Raw genomic sequence first — 20,541 nt, 5'->3', positions numbered from 1 at the left:
GTTTACTTATTTCTGTCAGTGTTCTTGTAATAAAATGCTACATGATAGGGGAAAATAAAACTGATAAAAATTCCATAAGAATGCTGAAAATGAATGCACATCGTGTTGAGCAAATGAAACACTTTTAATGGCATGATTCCCTGAGATGTAAATGTCCATCATTTTAAACCTATTTACAACCATACTTAATGCTAAATCATTACAAATCCTATTTCATTTCACTGAAAGAAAGCATTTTAAGACATTTTACTTACATTAAGTTTATTTTATTGCTATTTTAAATTTATTTGCTTACTGTAAATCCATTCTACAAATCAGAGTTTCATAAAATGTAAAAATTCCTGTTTTTCTTAGTTCAAGTACTCTTTTAGAGATCTTTATAGGAAGGTAGGTGTGCCTTTGGCAGAGGCTATTTTCACAGCTCTGCTAGTGCAAATTACAGAATGTGAATTTTCCTTTTCTAAAAATAGATTGTCACTTGCCTGGTGGCTCTCTCCAAAGTCTTTCTGTGGCAGAATGACATTTAACTTCCCGTACTTAATCAGAGGTTTATAAATTCAAAATATTGCGTCTGTAGAAATTGATCCAATATATATTGTACCATTAAAAACACTTTTACTTATTCATAAAGAAATCCTATCGTCTTTACTCATGATTCAGTAATGTGACGGAGACTAGAGAGTCTGCATTGAATTGGTCCACACAGATAGTTATTTTTAAATATGGAATTCTGGATAATAAGCTGAGGAGAGCCATGACTGCTGTTTACAGAGCCTGAGGCACAGGGGAGCCGATGCCCCTTATTAGATGTACGGTACTGCAAATGCTTTTTACTTTTCCCATCTTTTGTCATCTACTCTGCTAGTCACTAATTTGCATGCATCCTAATTTAACAGGCATTGGTTGCCATGGTAGCACAGAACAAAAATGAAACCTATTGTTTTATGAGGTGATAGTTCCCTGGTGATACAGGTGCGGGCTGGTGAGAATGCTGCTTTTGGTTTTTCTTTGTAGAGCTCCCAGGGTACAGCCCTGGGCCTGTAATCACAAGCACTGTGGGGACCGTAGGATGTGTTGGAGGTTGTCCTTCTCTATGATGTACTTCACCTCCACACAGCCATTAGGCCACAAGGATCCAAATCTAGTTCCTCAAATAACATGACAACTGTTGCATTGATTTACATCAAGACAAATCAAAGTGGAAGGATTTTCCAGTGTGAATAATGAGCTTTTCTCTACACCTAATGTGGGCCTGATAATGGTAGCAATTCTGTCTTTTTACTTTTTGAAATAAGATAATTACTGAAAACTTTCTCTCTATGAATTTTCTAAAAACAAGATGTCAAGTAAAATCGTTGGGATTCAAAGGAATCTTCCAGAAAACTGTGAATTATTGTCCTATTGTTATTTCTGTCACACCTGTTCGTTGTGTGTCTATCAAGGGTCTCTTACGTGCAGGGTGTTACATGGACTTGCTGTGGGATGTGGAACTTGGTGGCCTAAGGTTAGTGCAATTAAACTCATGTAAAGATTCCACCCAGGAGCAAATGAGAAGCAGAGGCAGCTCTATTCTTTGCTTCTTTCTCATTATTTTCCACTCCATTTCCTAGATGCAGTTTTAGAAAGACCCTCTTCTTACTCTGCCAGCATTATTTTGTTTATTTCACTCTTCCCAATAGAAGACAGTATTTTGAAGGAGCTTTGTAAATAGTGGATACCAACTATAAGCAGAGTTCTTTTAATAATAAACATTTGTCATATATGTAACTGGGTCACCATGCTGTACAGTAGAAAAAAATTTATTGGGGAAATAAAATACAAATAAAAAAACATTTATCAAGCAAACACTATGGAGGACAGTATGGAGTTTCCTTAAAAAAATAAATATAGAACTCCTATGTGATTGAGCAATCTTACTTCTGGGCATATATCCAAATAAAACTATAATTTGAAAAGGTACATGACCTCAGTGTTCATTGTAGCATATTTGCAGTAGCCAAGACATGGAAGCAACCTAAATGACCATTGACGGAGAAATGGATAAAGAAGATATGGTACATGGAATACTACTCAGCCATGAAAAAGAATGAACTAATGACATTTGCAGTAACATGGGTGGACCTAGAGGTTATCATACTAAGGTCCAGTCAGACAGTGAATGACAAACACCATATAATACGACTTATATGTGGAATCTAAATAAAACAATACAAATGAACTTACAAAACAGAAAGACTCACTGACTTCAAAAACAAGCTATGGTTACCAAAAGGGAAAAACTGGATAGAAATAAATTAGGAAGTTGGGATTAATATATACACATTACTTTATATAAAAGAGATAATAAGGACCTACTGTAGAGCACAGGGAAATCTACTTGATATTATGTAATAACCTGTAGGGGAAAATAATCTGGAAAAGAATGGGTATATTTATATGTGTAACTCATTTACTTTGCTGTGCACCTGAAACTAACACAGCACTGTAAGTCAACTACACTCCAATAAAATAAAAAATAAACCCAACATTTATCGAGTTTCTATCCTATGCCAAGCACTGGGCGAATTACTGTAGTGAATTGTTCAATTCTACTCCTTACATATTTTATTGCATAATTTAAACTTTCTCTCTAAAAATGCAGTTTTCTTTGTAAATGTATGGTTTTTATTTATTTATTTAAAACTTTTTTTTTATAATTGAAGTATAGTTGATTTACAGTGATTCAGATATACAGCAAAGTGGTTCATATATATATATATATATATATATGCATATGTAAGAATATATATGTATACTCTTTTTAAGATTCTTTTCCATTATGTTACTATAAGATATTGAATAGTTTCCTGTGATATACAGTAGGACCTTGTTGTTTATCTATTTACTATATAGTAGTGTGTATTTGTTAATCCCAAATTCATGATTTATTTCTCTCCCAAAAGTTTCTAAAACAAATAACTTGCAAAGAGATGGTGAGAATCTTGAATTTCTGACTTACCAAACCAGAAACACACACACACACACACACACACACACACACACACACACACACACACACAGATGCGCTCACTCAGACCCTTAAAAAGGTGTAGGAAAACAGGTGAAAAAATAGACAGGGTGATGTCATTTAATCAAAAGCACCGAATGAGGGAAATGTTTTGATCAGGGGAATTTCTCATCTTTGTTAGAAAGTACAGCTTCATTTTACACTCTTCACCTTCCGAGTACATTCTGTCCTGATTCCCTTCAATTTTTCTTCTTTTGACATTTTCTCCTGATGCCCTGCTCCCTGACCTTTCCCCTCCCTTCCAGCTGAGCAGTAGAGGAAGTGTGGAACTTGCAGTCACATCTGTCTGCTCTGCTTTCCTTTCATTCACGTCTGGCTCTGGCTCTGTGCTTTCATGCTCAAACTGCATGGTGGAGGCTCAAACTGCACACTTGACTCAAGTGAGAGCCAAGGAGGACCCAGTTAGGTCAGATTCATCCATGATGAGAGCAAGGCAGAAATTGCAGGCAAGCATTGAGAAGCTTCAGTATCCGTTTGGTAGAATAATTTCATCCATTGATGCTAACAAAATATTTGGTTGGTATTTTGTATTTTTTAAAATTTCATTTCTCTTGTAATAAATTATCTTATGTTATATTTTTATAAAATTTTCATTGGAAGGCTAGTGAATGCTTTTCTTTGTTTTTTTTTTTTTGTTGTTTGTTTTTTTTGTTTTTTTTGTCTTTTCTAGGGCTACACCCATGGCATATGGAGGTTCCCAGGCTAGGGGTCTAACCAGAGCTGTAGCCGCTGGCCTATGCCACAGCCACAGCAGCTCTGGATCTGAGCCAGAGCCACAGCAATGCTGGATCCGAGCCATGTCTGCGACCTACACCACAGCTCACAGCATCGTCAGATCCTCAACCCACTGAGTGAGGCCGGGGATCGAACCTGCAACCTTATATTTCCTAGTCAGATTCTTTAACCACTGAGCCATGATGGGAACTCCAAGTGAATGCTTTTCTAAGAGGATTTATCATAATACAGTCTTTATGAAGCTCTTGATCCCTGAGTTCTTGAGATGATTAGATGAGTCTAATCTAAGAATTTCTAACTATGAATGATATTTTATTTATTTCTATTTTTATTTTTTAATGAAGTATGGTGAATTTGCATTATTGTGTTAGTTTTAGGTATATTCAGAGTGATCCAGTTCTTCAAATATACATGCATATTCTTTTCTATTGCAGGTTATTAAAATTTATTAAGTATAGTTCCCTGTGTTATACAGTAGGTCCTTTTGTTTACCTATTTTATATGTAGTAGCATGGATCTGTTAATCTCAACCTCCAAAATTATCCCTTCCCCCACCTTTCCCCTTTGGTAACCATAAGTTTGTTTTTTATATCTGTGAGTCTATTTTGATTTTGGAAGTAAGTTTATTTGTATATGTCTTTTTAAGATTCCGCTGTATGCATGGACTCTTAAAAGAGTGATACACGATGATATTTGTCTTTCTCTGTCTGACCTACTTCACTTAGTATGGTAATCTCTATTTTATTATATTTTAACAAAGCAATGATCTACATGGAATGTGGGGTCCAGGGAGAAAAAAAGATGAAAACACCTGGTATTTCACTACAGACCACTTGAGAAGCACTGGTCTAACATACCCTCAGGGTCTCTAAGGATGTCTTTTGATTTCCTACCTGCATGCTTTTGACTATTTTTTAAAATAATTCTATCTCTTAAAACCCAGATGTAATATCCTCTCCTTCATGAGTTTTCCCTGAATTTTTGCACTGAAGTTTTTGTATTTCTGCCAAAACCTTATGACCAGTATTTATTGCAAGTAGCGTCATTTAACATTTCCGTGCAAATGCACCTGTCTTTCTGCAGTACCACCTTGGAGGTTACACTGGGGTGATACACTCAGGATGGATGCAATAAGTGATAGACATCTGTGTTGGAGTCCTGAAGTTTGTCATGTATGAGCTGAGAAGACTTGAGCCAGTCAGTTAAGCCTCTCTGTTGCCTCAGTTTTGTTATTTATCAAATGGGACTATTGGTAGCATTTGCTCTTAAGGTTGCCATGAAGATCAAATAATCCATATAAAGAATTAAGTGTGCAATTCCTGGCACATACCACTCAATAAATGACTGCTACTATGTTTTTCATTATTAATATTAGGAGTATGTTTAGATTATTCTAAAGTATATCAGTATATTCTAAACATACTCCTGATATTAATAATATATTTGTATTTTAGGGCCACACCTGCAGCATATGGAGGTTCCCAGACTAGTGGTCAAATTGGAGCTGTAGCTGCTGGCCTACATCACTGTCACAGCAATTCAGGATCCTGGCCATGTCTTCGACCTGCACCACAGCTCACAGAAATGCTGGATCCTTAACCCACTGAGCAAGGCCAGGGATTGAACCTGCATCCTCATGGATATTAGATTCCTTTTGACTGAGCTATCATGGGAACTCCTGTTTAGAATGTATTTACTTCCTTTGTTCAGGCAGTAAAATTAATTATTTAATATCTTATTCTTGAGGAAAAATAAATGAGAAGAAATTCCCACAATTGCTTTGAAAGATCCACTTATTTTCTTTTTTATTCTTGAAGTATAAATGATTTACAATGTTGTGTTAATTTTGCTGTACAGCAAAGTGATTCAGTGGTGTATATATACATGTACATATCTCCTTTTTTTTGGTGGGGAGGCTGCATGTGTGGCTTATGGAAGTTCCCAGGCTAGGGGTTGAATCAGAGCTGCAGCTGCTGGCCTATGACACAGCCACAGCACCACAGCTCGAGGAAATGCTGGCCCTTGTGTGAGGCCAAGGATCAAAACTTCATCATCATGGATACCAGCTGGGTTTGTTTCCACTGAGCCACAATGGGACTTCCTATATATTCTTTCAAAATTCTTTTCCATTATGATTTTTCACAAGATGTTGAGTACAGTTCCCTGTGCTATACTGTAGGACTTTGTTGTTTGTGCATTCTATATATATAATAGTTTGCATCTGCTAATCCCAAACTCCCAATCTATCCCTCCCCCAACTACTTCCCCCTTGGCAACCATAAGTCTGGTCTCTATGGACAGACCCACTTTTTGAAGACACAGCTAGAATGGGTGGGTGCAGAAGTGTGGAAAGTAATTAGGTTACTGCAGATTTCTACTGGGCCTTGGATAGCTAGGCAAGGCAGTTGAGGCATCCTTTTTTGGGCTCTGGGCGTATAACTTTAGTCACTCATAGGATACATTTTCTTACAGACAAAACTAACACTACCAAAAGGAACATGGGGTCAAAAAAAGAAACTTGCCAAGAGGCAATATATCTAAAAATATCCCCACCAACACAATATTTGGCTGGAACACCTGGATTTTTCTGAGTATAATTTTAGTTAGATAAATATTGAGAAGACATATTTTCCTAAAAGAGGAAAGAGCAATTTTATGGAAAAGGATGGCTGGCAATAATCTTCAGGTTCAAAAGATCAGTTTTCCAGAAAATTTTCCTTGTTTTAAAGAGTGAGAAGATGTGAATTTGAACAAGCTGCGATAATGGTGATCAACACTACAGACTACTTAAATGCCAAGATTTACCCCCTAATAGGCTATTATGGATTATTACCCAAGAACATAGATGTGTCAATGGTAACTCTGGTCTTGATCATGCAATAGTTAAATGGAATGATTGTTTCAATGTATGCACTAAACAAGTACATATATGAAAACTATGTTATAGATACATAGATATCTAGGATGGGCTTTGCCAGTCCTTAAAAAGTAGATCAACTTTCCTCGAAGCAAGCAGGCATGTATTCAATATATGGACAAATTAATGCCAAACAAAATAATGTTGAACTCAAGGGAGTGGATGATGGGTTTGTGGTCAAATTATTTGAGGTATATTAAATGTCATTTGAAAGGAGGACTGTAAATAAAATTCTGGGAAGAGGAGGGAACAAGATTTAAGAGCAGCTTAAGCCCTTGCCATAGACAAGGGCAATAATACAAAGACATAATTTACCATAGCTGGAGGCTAGGAAAAACAAAGTAAAACCCAGAGCATTTGTGATCTTACAAGACCTTATAATCTGATTCTTTATCTGTAGGTGTACACAGCACACACATAATCAACATGTGCTAATGTACATAGCACGAAGTACACACAGGAATCTGAATAAAAGGAGATGCATGTCAGCAATAAGATCTGTTAGACTTGAATGGCAGAGCAGTCTGTTGGGGAAGTAGTGAAATCATCCTTGACTGTTGAGAGATTTTCAAAATTAGATCACACAATGGACTTTAAAAATACACTGTAGGGGAGTTTCTGTAGTGTCTCAGTTGTTGGCGAATCCGACTAGGAACCATGAGGTTGAGGGTTTGATCCCTGGCCTCGCTCAGTGGGTTAAGGATCCGGTGTTGCCTTGAGCCGTGGTGTAGGTTGCAGATGCGGCTCAGATCTCATGTTGCTGTGGTTCTGGCGTAGGCTGGTGGCTACAGCTCTGATTTGACCCCTAGCCTGGGAACCTCCATATGCTGTGGGAGCAGCCCAAGAAATGGCAAAAAGACAAAAAAAAAAAAAAAATACACTGTAGGTAACAAGCCAGTGTCAGGAAGGCAGTAAAAAGATGACCTAAGTTGGTCTTCTCCACCTCTGACTTTAAAAAAAAATTATTATAGTTGATTTACAATGTTCTGTCAATTTCTGCCATACAACAAAGTGACACAATCTTATGTATATATACATATATATATATATATATATATATATATATATGTATACACACTCTTTTTCTCATACTATTCTCATCATATTCTATCACAAATTATGGGATATAGTTCCCTGTGCTATACAGTAGGACCTCATTGCTGATCCATTCTAAGTGTAATAGTTTGTGTCTGCCACCCCCAAACTCCCAGTCCATCCCCCTCCCTCTTGGCAACCACAAGTCTGTTCTCTATGTCTGTGAGACTGTTTCTATTCTGTAGATAGGTTTATCTGTGCCATATTTTAGATTTCACATGTAAGTGATACCATATGCATTTATCTTTCTCTTTCTGACTTCACTTAGTATGAGAATCTCTAGTTGCACCCATGTTGCTACAGATGGCATTATTTTGTTCTTTTTTATGGCTGAAGAGTATTCCATTGTATATACGTACCACATCTTAATCCATTCACCTGTTGATGGACATTTAGGTTGTTTCCATGTCTTGGCTATTGTGAATAGTGCTGCAGTGAACATAGGGGTGCATGCATTTTTTTGAATAAAAGTTTTGTCCCAATAGATGCCCAGGAGTGGGATTGCTGGCTCATATGGTAGTTCTATATTTAGTTTTTTGAGGAACCTGCATACTGTGTTCCATAGTGGTTGTACCCACCAACAGTGTAGGAGTGTTCCCTTTTCTCCTCATCCTCTCCAGAATTTGTTACTTGTGGACTTATTAATGATGGCCATTCTGACCAATGTGAGGTGGTACCTCATTGTCATTTTGATTTACATTTCTTTAATAATTAGTGAATTATTAGAGAAAGAATAACCCACCTCTAGCTTTTAATGATTTCTTGTAGTTTAAAAATGGAAAAGTATAATCTTTACAGAAGTACTGAAAGGGCTGAAATGCTAAAGTGCTTCTTATTTAGCATAAAATGCATGATACTTGTGGCTTTGTTTTAGAAACAACAGAAATGTTGCTCTGTGTCTGAGTGCTTTGCCACCACTAGAAATCAGCAATGAAGAAAAACCTTAGGGTTCAGAGCACTATTTCAGAACTGCTTGGGAGATTTTTCCCTAAAAGTTAAGTTCTCAACACATTTATCCAACATAACACACCTTGATGGTGTAGCCAAAATGAATCAGGACTATGTTTCTCCCCCACCCTTATGGAATTCCTTGTCATTGGATAAAAACATATGATAATGATGGGAAAATGGTAGAGAGATTCTTTTGAGAATTATTAGCTAATATATATATATAAAAGGGACACTGGATGAGAAGCAAAAGAGTTATGTTCTCACTGACCCCCTGATACTTTTTTCTTCTTTTTTTTAAGGGCTGTGCCAGTGGCATGTGGAAGTTCCCAGGCTAGGGGTTGAATCAGAGTTGCATTACCAGCCTACACCACAGCCATAGCAACGTGGGATCCTAGCCGGCCATGTCTGTGACCTACACCACAGCTCATGGCAATACCAGATCCTCAACCCACTGAGCAAGGCCAGGGATCAAACCTGCTTCCTCATGGATATGGGAATTCCTTTCCTGTTAGATTCCTTTCCACTGGGCCACAACAGGAACTCCTGACCTGATCTTAAGTGGCAACCACATACAATCTCTTTATATTGTTTTACTTTTATTCAAAGGCAGCCAAGGTATTAAATGAAAGGAATAAAATTGAGGAGAAAGGGCTCAATAAATTTTTCTGGTAGCTTCTCTCTTATGCTTTCTTTCATTTAACTTATTTAATGATATGGTTGGTGTCCTCCTGCTTTCCTTTAGGAAACTTTGCCATCCTCAGATCAAGCTAATGCACTTGAACTATCCATGATAATGTACTGTACTGTGCCCTGGAATCATACTGTGTGACCTTTTGAATAAACTACTGTTTAGGCTTATGACCCTGTGGATTGGTTGCCTGGAGCCAATTCCAACAGATGCCTCCCTGATTTGTGAATTGTTTTTAGACCAGCAGTGTACCCTCTGAGATGTCCAAATGCTTGGTGGCTCATTCACCACCCCTGTCCCATGTGACTGGTCTTATACAAACTTCATAGAAAATTGGCTTATGCTAACTTCTCTTATAATCCCTGTTTCCCAAAGGATGCTATTTGAATCCAAGTCAACTTACCTGCAGAAGACAGAAAGGAGGGTCATTTGTACATTTCTCAAATTTGCCGTGGTAGTGAGGAAAAATTAAACAACTTCATTTTTTCTGTAAGTAGTGCTGGTGGGGAGGTACTGGCTAGGGGCAACATTTGCCTTGGTGCCTGGCCCACCACTAGGTGGTAGAAGATGTTAAATAAACATTTATTCAATGAATGAGTGAATGGTTATTTCAAAGTAGGTTGAATTTTGGTACTACTTTTTCAGCATCCCTTTCTTAGCAACTGGCAACCTAGCATGGCCAGCCCCACAGGATCTGCAAAAAACACAGGGAGGAAGAAGAAGGATGGGAGTTTAGTGCCAAAAGAATAAAAACGGTAATCTGTCTCCAGCCATCTTTTGAGTTATGAGCATATGTACCACCTTCAACTAGCCTTAAACTATTCAATGTAATGGATTAGGGGGGAAAATCATAGTATTTTGAAGACAAACACTACTGTGTCTGAATCTTATCTTTGCTTCCTACTAAAATCCTATGCAGGGAAGATTGTTAACCTCTCTGAGTCTCAGTTTTCCTTCACTGAAATGGAGGCATTACCTTTTGCTTTGGAAGCTTGTTTTGCAGTAAATCACTTCATAGAGTGTATGGGTTGTGTTGCAACAATACTAGGAACCATTTTCCAAATTTGAGTATCTTATAGATGCTTACGTCAGGGCTGGAGTGTGTCTAGATGTTTTTTTACTAGTCTTCTCACTAAATGTGCCAGGTGAAGAGCATCATTCCTAATCCACAGATAATTAAATTGAGAGCCAGTAATATAAAGGGATCTATGCAAAATCACAGAGCTGAAAAGTATGAGAGAAGAGATTTGACTCTGAATTTATTTATCTAATTCCTGAGCCCAAGCTTTAACTCACCATGAGTAATAAATACTGTTTCTTCCCTTGCCCCAGAGAAGTGGAAGTAACCCAATCCGCCCTTACCTAGTTAATCTCTGTTTACCCTCTTCTATAGGGTAATAGTTCTGTTGCCCATAATTAACCCCCATGGGCCCAATTGTTTTACTCATTCTTCCAGCTTATTTAGAGTGTGTCTGCGAGCTCCATATGGATAGTGTTCTTAGCTATCATTAGTTGATCTCACATCTTTTCAGTAGATTTTTTCTGTTATTTTATTTTATTTTTATTTCTTTATTTTATGACGACACCCATGGCTTTTGGAAGTTTCAGGGACAGGGTTGAATCCAAGCTGCAGCTGTGACCTATGCCCTGGCTGCGGCAGCACTGGATTCTTTAACCCATTGCGCCAGGCCGGGGATTGAATACTTGCTTCTGCCGAGCTTCTGCAGTTGGACTCACATTTCATATTATATGAAATAAAATATTTCATAATTTAATAGCCAGTGTTTGAACCAAATTTTCCTTGATTTCCATGAGAACTTTGATGCCTGAGGTGATACACTACAGAATAAAACCAAATCACTGAATTCTTTTGGGGGGGTGGTGCTGCACCCATGGCATAAGTTTCTGTTCCCAGGCTAGAGATCAAATTGGAGCTGTAGCCGCTGGCCTACACCACAGCTCACAGCAATGCCAGATCTTTAACCCACTGAGCAAGGCCAGGGATCAAACGTGAGGCCTCATGGATGCGAGTCAGAGTCATTTCCTCTGAGCCATGATGGGAACTCTAGAATTCTTTTTCTTTTCTTTTATTTATTTTTTATTGAGGTTGATTTGCAATGTTATGTTAGTTTCAGGTATACAGCAAAATTATATATACACACACACATTATGTATATATACACACACATAACCATACATATTTATATATAATCTTTTCAAATCCTTTTCCCTTATAGGTTATTACAAAATAATGACTATGGTTTCCTACAGTGCTATACAGCAGGTCCTTGTTGTTTCTCTATTTTTATGTAGTGGTGTGTACATGTTCTGTTCAGATTAGACAATGTCATACTGAAATCCAGAAAGGTTAGAGGGTACAGTCTACTTTTAGCACCACTGAGATAACTCAGGTTTTATATAACACAACCTGAGGGTTAAAATAAGATGCATACTTCTGGATATGTCAGAGTACAGTGGTTTCTATCTCCTGCCCTGAGTAGAAGCTGAGATTCTTCTGGCCGTGTATCTACGTATGATGTCAGTGGGAATTCTGAGTATTAAGGGTGGAGATGCTTAACTTGGATGCTCTGACTTGGAGCTCTTAGCAGAAGCTGGAAAGGCTTTTCCCCCTAGCTGAGTCAGAAGGATATGAACATTGGACTTATTCTGACAGTTGCCTTTAATTAAACTAACCTGGCCCTAATTAGATTCTGGCAAGTCAGCTGTTTAGAAAGTGCTCGTTCTTTGGAAAATTCTATAACTTTCCCAAATTTTGCTTTTACTCAGCATCTGGGATTTTGTTTTTGTCTTCAATTTTCAGATTTATAATCGCTTAGATACAAATTGCTGTGGATTCCGACCTCGGAAGGAAGATGCCTGTGTACAGAGTGGACAGAAGCCAAAATGTGACAACCAGGATTCTGTGGCTTTAGCACATATTGTCCAGCGAAAGCAGGACCCGAGGCACCTGGTCTTTATAGACAACAAAGGTTTCTTTGACAGAAGTGAAGATAACTTAAACTTCAAACTCTTAGAAGGCATCAAAGAGTAAGTTTTTTGAGTAACACCTGCAGGACATGAAATTTATATTGAATTAAGTAGGTTTTGAGACAACTCACATCCTATGTCTGATCAGTTTAACCCTTAAGGGGAATTTGGGAAGAGAGATGCAGAAAAGGGAACCCAACCTAAGGGGAAATGAACAAGGGTGCAGGGAGTTCCTGTTGTGGTGCAGCGGAAACGAATCCGACCAGTATCCGTGAGGGTGTGGGTTTGATCCCTGTCCTCGCTCAGTGGGTTAAGGATTTGGTGTTGCCATGATCTGTGATGTAAGTCACAGACATGGGTTGGATCCCATGTTGCTATGGCTATGGTGCAGGCTGGGTAGCTGCAGCTCCAATTTGACCCCTCGCTTGGGAATTTCCATATGCCACTAGTGTGGCCCTAAAAAAAAAAGACTGAAAAAAAAGAAGAAGGGTGCAGCCAGTACTCCCTACCACAGACCCATCCAACCTGCAGAATTCCTGCTATGTGGTTGCTTGGCTCTCACTGTGTAAATCCATGTGGGTGAGGTTGGAAGCATGTGGGGGTCTCTGGAGCAGGAACTGGAATGGCAAGGATGCGCAGGCGACAGAGGCTCCATGACTGGGACACAGGACTGGGGAACTAACAGACATGAAGATACTGCCATGGTGGGATGTCCAGAGACAGAATAAAATCAGGGGCTTTTATCAAAAAGTATGACGTTAGAGCCATTCAGCTGACTAGAACACCCAATCAAAGGATAGTTTACTTCAAGTAGGAGGATTTCTGAGCATTTGCAAATCCTTCCGTAGACATAGATTATGGGAAAAAGCATTGTGAGCTTACAAGTATTTGGAGTGTAAGACCTTTAATAGTGGCAGGAACCTCACTGAGGAATCTGAACTGTTCACCCCCAGTTGTGGAGACTGAGGCTACATTACAGGCTCCCATCACAACCACCTTTCATAGTCTTTCTACCTTAGTGAGAAATCAGAGTCATTAAGAAACTGGCATGTATCTGAGATTTGAAGATGGAAGGGTAGATGAGGGAAATGGTCATCCAGCCTAGTGAAGCTGAGTGATTTCTGGAAGCACATGAGTGAGTCTGAAATTGAGGGTAGAACTGAATTTTCTATATCCAATTCCAGTAGTTTTCCTGCAGTAACTCCTGGTGTTTCTGCTGTTGCTATTACTCTTGTTAATAAAACTCAGAGGAGTGTTTCAACAATTCTTCCTTGCACCATGAATTAGGAAATATAGTTTTTCTGTACTTTCAACATTAGAGAAAATGACCGTTTCATGAGTCCCACTTTCATGAGCTTTTGCCGTATCTTTCCCCGTTAATTCTCATTCCTCACATCTCTTTGTGGATCAAAGGTATAGTATATAGCAGAGTCTCTCTTTTAAGTGTCCAAGCTAAGGAAATTTGGTGTTTAGGAAAACTTACATATCAGAGGCATCACTTCTTGAGTTGATAGTATGGAGTCTTCTTAAATCCCTGAATTTCTTCCTAGTGCCTTCAGAGTCCATCAATTCCATACAGTCACAAAAAATATGAATAACAATTATTTATGCTTTCAAAGAAGATTTAACTTTAAATGCATGATTCGAAGGTAATGAGTTTAAAGTTAAATCTACTTTGAATATGTAGTTTATACATTCAAAAGAAAAAAGGAAAACTCTGCTAACCCAGATGTATGCATAGAATATTACTATTAACCAGTCTAGTGCTAAGTCAGGTAATCTTTTTGATTTGCCTCTATGAAAAGGATTAGTCCCTAAAGAGATCCATGATTTTTACAGTTTTGTCTCATACATTCTCCCCTAGCTAAATTAGTTCTAGAGCCATAGGATTTGTAAGGCCTGGCTTATTAATATTTCATAGAGCAAAAATGCTTACTTAATTAATACTGTGGTCACTAAATTATATAGAACATGTCTTTGGGGAGCTCAGTACATATGATTAGTATGATTTAATTCCACGCTTACTCAGATCCCTTAAGCACATCCTGCTTCATGGACTTTGGTCTTTCTGCAGCATCAGAGATGATAGAACACATGGAATACTGTATTCATGCTCCCTCTGTGCCATCCCCCGCTTGCTCCATTGACATTTGCAAAAGGTGCTGAGAGGCCTCAAACTTCTGGCTAGCTGTACTCTTAAAACAAGTATATGCTCTCTTTCAGTTCTTAAGGAACAGCAAAGTTTACTTGAAGATTACTATCAAACTCCAATATTTTTATTATGATTTCATCATGATTTTAATGAAACCTGGGGGGGGGGTGAGGCCAAATTGGCAATTCAGAAAAATGTTGTTTATACTTTTGAACCCTAACTTGTACCCAGTCCTTCAGATAATGGATATGCTGGACTCTTGGCTTTATTCTTTCTAAATAAAGAGCAGAAATCACAATGACTTCTCTTTAGGTAATTCAGCAAGGATGCTTAGGTTTTCCAGAGAGATTGTACATTGTGGAATGTCCTGGCTATTTGCCTTAGCTTGGTTATTAGAAAATAATTTGGTATTCCAACTTAAGAGAATGTTCCCCAATTCTTAGAATTCATGAAGTATATAATCTGAATTGAAGTCAATTCTTTATGTAATTGGGCATTTTGGAATAATTTCTTTCTTGACACACATCTTGAATTATTTCATATTAAATTCAGTCATGCAACTTCTATTCAGGGAGAGTCTTTACTGAAATTGTCAGCATTTTGCTTCTCATATATTCTTGCATTAAAACCCCACATTGACACTTATGAGTATACTTTTCTACTTGACAGATTAAAGAAGTTTCTATGAATGCAATGAAGTTTAAGACTGACAAAGCATTTTCTCCAGGCTATCAGAAACCTTTCTAATTATGTGCCTCTCTTTACTAGTATATAATGACCTTAAGTAAGATGTTAGTATGCCAAGTTCTCAATGGTCTAGAAAATTCAGTTCCCTGGAAACTTCTTCTTCTAGTATGTAATTATTATTATTATTATTATTATTATTATTATTATTATTATTTTGTCTTTTTAGGGCCGCACCTGTGGCATATGGAAGTTCCCAGGCTAGGGGTCGAATCAGAGCTGTAGCTGCTGGCCTATGCCACAGCTGCCGCAACAACAGATCTGAGCCATGTCTGCAAAGTGCACCATAGCTTATGGCAACACTGGATCCTTAACCCACTGAGGGAGTCCAGGGATCAAACCTGTATCCTCATGGATACTAGTCAGATTCGTTTCGGCTGAGCCATGATGAGAACTCCCCTCGTATGTAATTATTAAGTGAGGTGTCAGCTTGACGGTGACAGAATACCTTGGTAGTGATTCTCAAGGTATTCTCTGACAGTGTGAATTATGCCAGATTAGTGAAGGGCAGAGATATGGGGTAAAGCATTCTATTTTTCAAGCAATTACGGAAATATCATTTTCTCTTTTCAGGTTTCCTGAATCTGCAGTTTCTGTTCTGAAGAGCCAGCATTTACGGCAGAAGCTCCTTCAGTCTCTATTTCTTGATAAAGTTTACTGGGAGAGTCAGGGAGGTAGACAAGGAATTGAAAAGCTTATTGATGTGGTTGAACAGAGAGCCAAAATCCTCCTCACCTACATCAATGCCCATGGGGCCAAAGTGTTACCCATGAATGAATGACCAGAGTGTTCTTCTGGCTGGAGTACTGTTTATACATATGTCTTTTTTGTTTCTGTTTTTTGAATCAAGTACACAAACCTCAACTCCTTTTAGGAGTGGGACAGGGGAGATAAAACCTATGAATTCAAATAAAGTAAATGAATTTAATCAAGCATAAAGCCTTTAAAAATATACTGTCAAACATTGTTTACATTTCTTATAACATCCTGATACCTGAATCTCAACATCTGAGCACAGAATGGTTGCAGTTAGGATCCTGGCTAGCTGTGTTAAAAAACTTGTTGGTTAATAGGACAGTGTGAAACAGAGGTGGTGACTCCTCTCATAAACCAGATTTGATGCCATTTTGACTGGTCTGACCAAATACCAAGGGAATGGTTTTGGACATTGTTCTGTTGCTGATAGAACAAAGCAGTCCCAACATGGCCCAGAGGCAACTCTACATGGGAAAACTGAAGCATATGATCTGCAGAAACCTTAGAGCATACAGTAATTCCAAGGAGAAAAGGTGGTTTATTTGTAAACCCCTGTGTATATTCTATTGTATCCATAAATGATCAGCCAGCTCTGTGATCCTCAGCCCAAGAATCATACTTTCCATTCCTTTTTTGAAATATATTTTGTTGTCAGTCTAGAAACCAGCCACATTTGACAATTTATGCGTTAGGTAGTTTTGCTTTTTCAGTTTTGGTCCAATTTATGTTTAATGAGTGGCTTGGAAATTAAACTATTTTAAGGTATAAAGCTACATTTGTGAAACTGTACTTAGTGTCTTTAAGTGGATGCTCTTTTTACGTATTTTGTTCTTGTTCCCAAGGATATACTATAATTTCTCTATATTTCATGAATAATAGTGGATTTCCTCAAGTTGTTCTGTATAATTACATTTAAACTGAATTTATCAATAATGTTCTGATATTGACTATAGGACTATACATTGAGGGTGTTTAAATATATTGTTTGGCTTATTCTAATAGGAAAAATGAGAACAAAATGAGTTCAAATGCAACTCTGATGAATTACAGATATAATTACATGTCAATGTAAAATAACTAGAACTAGAACAGTAAATTGGAGGATGTTAGGCCTCAAATAATTCTCTCTGAACTCTACCAACTTTATTGTGGTGGAAGGGCGTGGGCACAATCTTCATGTCCTTGGAGATGCCCACATCATGGCGTGTGGCAGGTATTCAAAGGCTTCAAATCTTGAACAAGTTATTATTACCCTCCTACCCCCATGCCGCATCCCTTATCAAGAAGCTCCTCTACTGACTTCTTTCCCTGAAAGCTTAAAAGTACAATTTACAATTGGTTATCATGCATTCCACCCTGTTTTCTCAGTTCTGCATGCTCTTCCTAAAGGGCATCCTATTTTCTGTGTTCTAATTAAGGGTCATTCAGTATCACTGTAAGTTAGAACTGCTAAAGACATCTTGATAAAGGGTAGGTTTTTTTAAAAAAGAATGGGAACTTATGATGGAGCCTAATAATGTGAGAAAAAAAGAATGTATACATGTATGTGTAACTGGGTCACCATGCTGTACAGTAGAAAAAAAATAATGTATTGGGGAAATAAAAATTTTAAAAAAGAACATCACTGTAGATGTTAATTTATACACATGTTTGTGGGGGCAAAATAAGACAAATAGGAGATCACTTATAGGTAGAATCTAAAAAAGGGCACAAGTGAACCTATCTACAAAACAGAAACAGACTCACAGACGTAAAAAACTGACTTGTGGTTGCCAAGGGGGAGTGGGAAGGGACTGGAATGAACAGGGAGTTTGAGGTTGTAGATGCAGACTATTACCACTGAGAATGGATAAGCAATGAGGTCCTGCTGTACAGCACAGGGAACTATATCCAGTCTCTTGGGACAGACCACGTTGGAAGATAATGTAAGAAAAGGAATGCATGTACATATATGAAGGGTCACTATGCTGTGCAACAGAAATTGGTACAGTATTGTAAATCAACTCTATGTGAAAAAAAAAGAAAAGAAAAAAAATAACATACTGAGTACAAGAGAATGTAGACCAAGGGAAAAAGGGTCATTTGATTATATTGTTATAACTTTGCTAGGCTTGAATTTAAGCCCTACTTTTTAGCACCCTCCTTTGCTGGATGGCACTTGCTAAGCTGGTCTTCAGAACATATTCTCTTCAGTAGTCCCTCTTTGGCCCAGAGTGCCTCCTGGTCCTATACATTCACGGTACTCTTGGGCCCACCTGAGTCTCCACCTCTACCTGCTGTATTGGGGCTTATTTAAGATCCCTTTATGTCTCAATAATCAGCATATTAATGAAAGATTGGTCTAACAGAAGTTTGGAGACTCAGGCTCTAAAGTAACTCTTGGTCAAGTTCATATGTGGCAAGTGGAAACAAATCTGACTAGTATCCATAAGGATGCGGGTTTGATCCTGGGCCTTGCTCAGTGGGTTGGGGACCTGGTGTTCTGTGAGCTGTGGGTAGGCTTGCAGCTGCAGCTCCAATTAAACCCCTAGCCTGGGAACTTCCATATGCCTCGGATGTGGCCCTAAAAAAAAAAAGCAAAAAACAAAACAAAACTGAAAAACTCTTGGTCAAGTTGTCTTATTCTTTGTCTTATCAAGGTGGCCTATTTGCATTTTAATATGCTTGTAATAGATACACCATCTTATCCAAATCTGTGATATTAGTGTTGAGAATTCTGGGTTCCTCAGAGGTGACTTTGATTTTGTGTCTCAGGCTACACTGCTTCTGGGGTGCGTGGTCCTCCCACTTTTGAGTCTGGTTGTTTCTTTGCACCAAGTTATTCTGAAATGCTGAATATGAATGGAAAGTCCAGGAACACAATGCCTATTTTAGTCACCTTTGTTTTTTAATGATGCATTTTGTTTTGGAATCAGTGAATAATTTATGCTATTACTATTTTTGAGTAATGGAAGGCTGAAGGCCAGCCTTTTTATTCTAATAAGGAATGCTCCTCTCTTACTGAAACAATGGGAATATTCTGTGCCTTTCAGATGTGCTCGGATTATGCTGTGGTTTGGTTCACATAGCACATTATGTGGTTTATTTGTAACTTGATAAACTTCAACTAAAGCAGTTTACCTGGGCAGACACACAAAAGCTTATTCTGTGTGATTAATTACTTTTAAGCTGATGTTATGAAAATAAATACATATCTTAAAAATCTGTAATAAAATATTAGAAATTAAAGATGTGTGCTTTTTATTTTGTAAGTTCTTTTTCTTGTAGATGGGTTGTTTTTCAGAAGTTAAGTATATACCTTTATTCATGATAAAAGAAACAATTGGATAGTATCGTACTGTATTGTGTTTGTAGATGTATAGATTTGATGTTATTAATAGTGATACTTTGCCTTCTAGTCTGTATTTAGCGATCTTTTAGGTGGTAGGCAAATTGGTTAACAGATATTATTAACTATAGGAAAACATGAATTTGAATTTGTTTTTTGTTTTTCTTTGCTTGGGGTAAGTCTTGCCATTATACTTAAAAGTTTTCTTTATAGCATTCATATTTATTAAGCTTATTAGGGAACTGGGGAACTTATAAAAATATAAAATGTCTTAGACTTCAGATCAAAATATTTATAATCTCTGAATTTGTGTAACAGCTTGTTTATACAATTGCACTTTTAAATCTCTGGTAAGTTACAGCTAATTAATAGAATAACCTAGGTAAACTCATCCTCACACTGTCATGTGAAATTCTAATGTTCATCTCAGCATAGGATGAAGAAGGCACACTTAGGGTACTGGTCTGAAAATGTAATATGGAAATTGTACATAGGTCAAATAAAGATGATAACAGCCTTTCTTTAAAAGCTAAATAGTATCAGAGGTTCTCTGGTGGCACAGCAGGTTAAGGATCCAACATGGTCACTGCTGTGGCTTGGGTCTCTGCTATGGCGCAGTTTCGATCCCTGGCTCAGGAAATTCCACATGCCGCAAACACAGGCACAAAAGTTTAAAATAAATAAGTAAATAAATAATAAATAGTATCACAAAGAATTAAGAACTTTTGCACATGGGAGATGATTTGACTTGTCCAAAAATTTTCGGACACTTGGAAATAGCCAGAAGAGAATTCTGAGTGTTCTTTCAGTGCAATGCTGGGCCTGATTTTGTATTGAATGGGCTGTTTAACAATGCTGCAGGACAGAGGTTAACTTGTAAATTTTTATCCCAGGGAGATACAAATGATTTCTATCTGATGGAAAAGACAACCCTCATGGTTTTACAGTTTATTACCAAGTTGGACATTAACCACTTTTTATATATAGTCCAACAATCTTATTCTAATATAGACTATAAATATTTAGATTTTGAAACAATCCGTGAAACAGTTTTACCGTCTTAACTGGTTCCTTCGTTAGTTAATTATTTGAATAAAATCTTTGACATTTTTTCATTTTA

The 20,541-nt window shown here is 37.7% G+C and overlaps 1 protein-coding gene across 4 annotated transcripts in view; it reads left to right on the top strand.

Moving 5' to 3' along the window:
* The window catches only part of GASK1B (golgi associated kinase 1B), a 61,821-nt gene extending 42,500 nt beyond the window's left edge, over positions 1–19,321 (top strand). For all 4 annotated transcript variants that reach the window (XM_005666658.4, XM_003482392.5, XM_084972170.1 and 1 more), the window contains exons 4-5: positions 12,275–12,501; positions 15,911–19,321. In XM_005666658.4, the coding sequence (XP_005666715.1) occupies positions 12,275–12,501; positions 15,911–16,118 (435 nt within the window). In that variant the 3' untranslated portion in view covers positions 16,119–19,321. The remainder of the gene's footprint in view (positions 1–12,274; positions 12,502–15,910) is intronic.
* The last annotated feature ends 1,220 nt before the right edge of the window (positions 19,322–20,541 follow it).

Source organism: Sus scrofa, chromosome 8 (genome assembly GCF_054392235.1).
Source record: "Sus scrofa isolate SSC_HxYL_T2T_F1_AM1 chromosome 8, Sscrofa_HxYL_maternal_Yorkshire_Landrace_v2.0, whole genome shotgun sequence".
NCBI lineage: Eukaryota > Metazoa > Chordata > Mammalia > Artiodactyla > Suidae > Sus > Sus scrofa.
The sequence above is the reverse complement of the archived record's forward strand: the minus strand, read 5'-3'. Positions and strand labels throughout refer to the sequence as shown.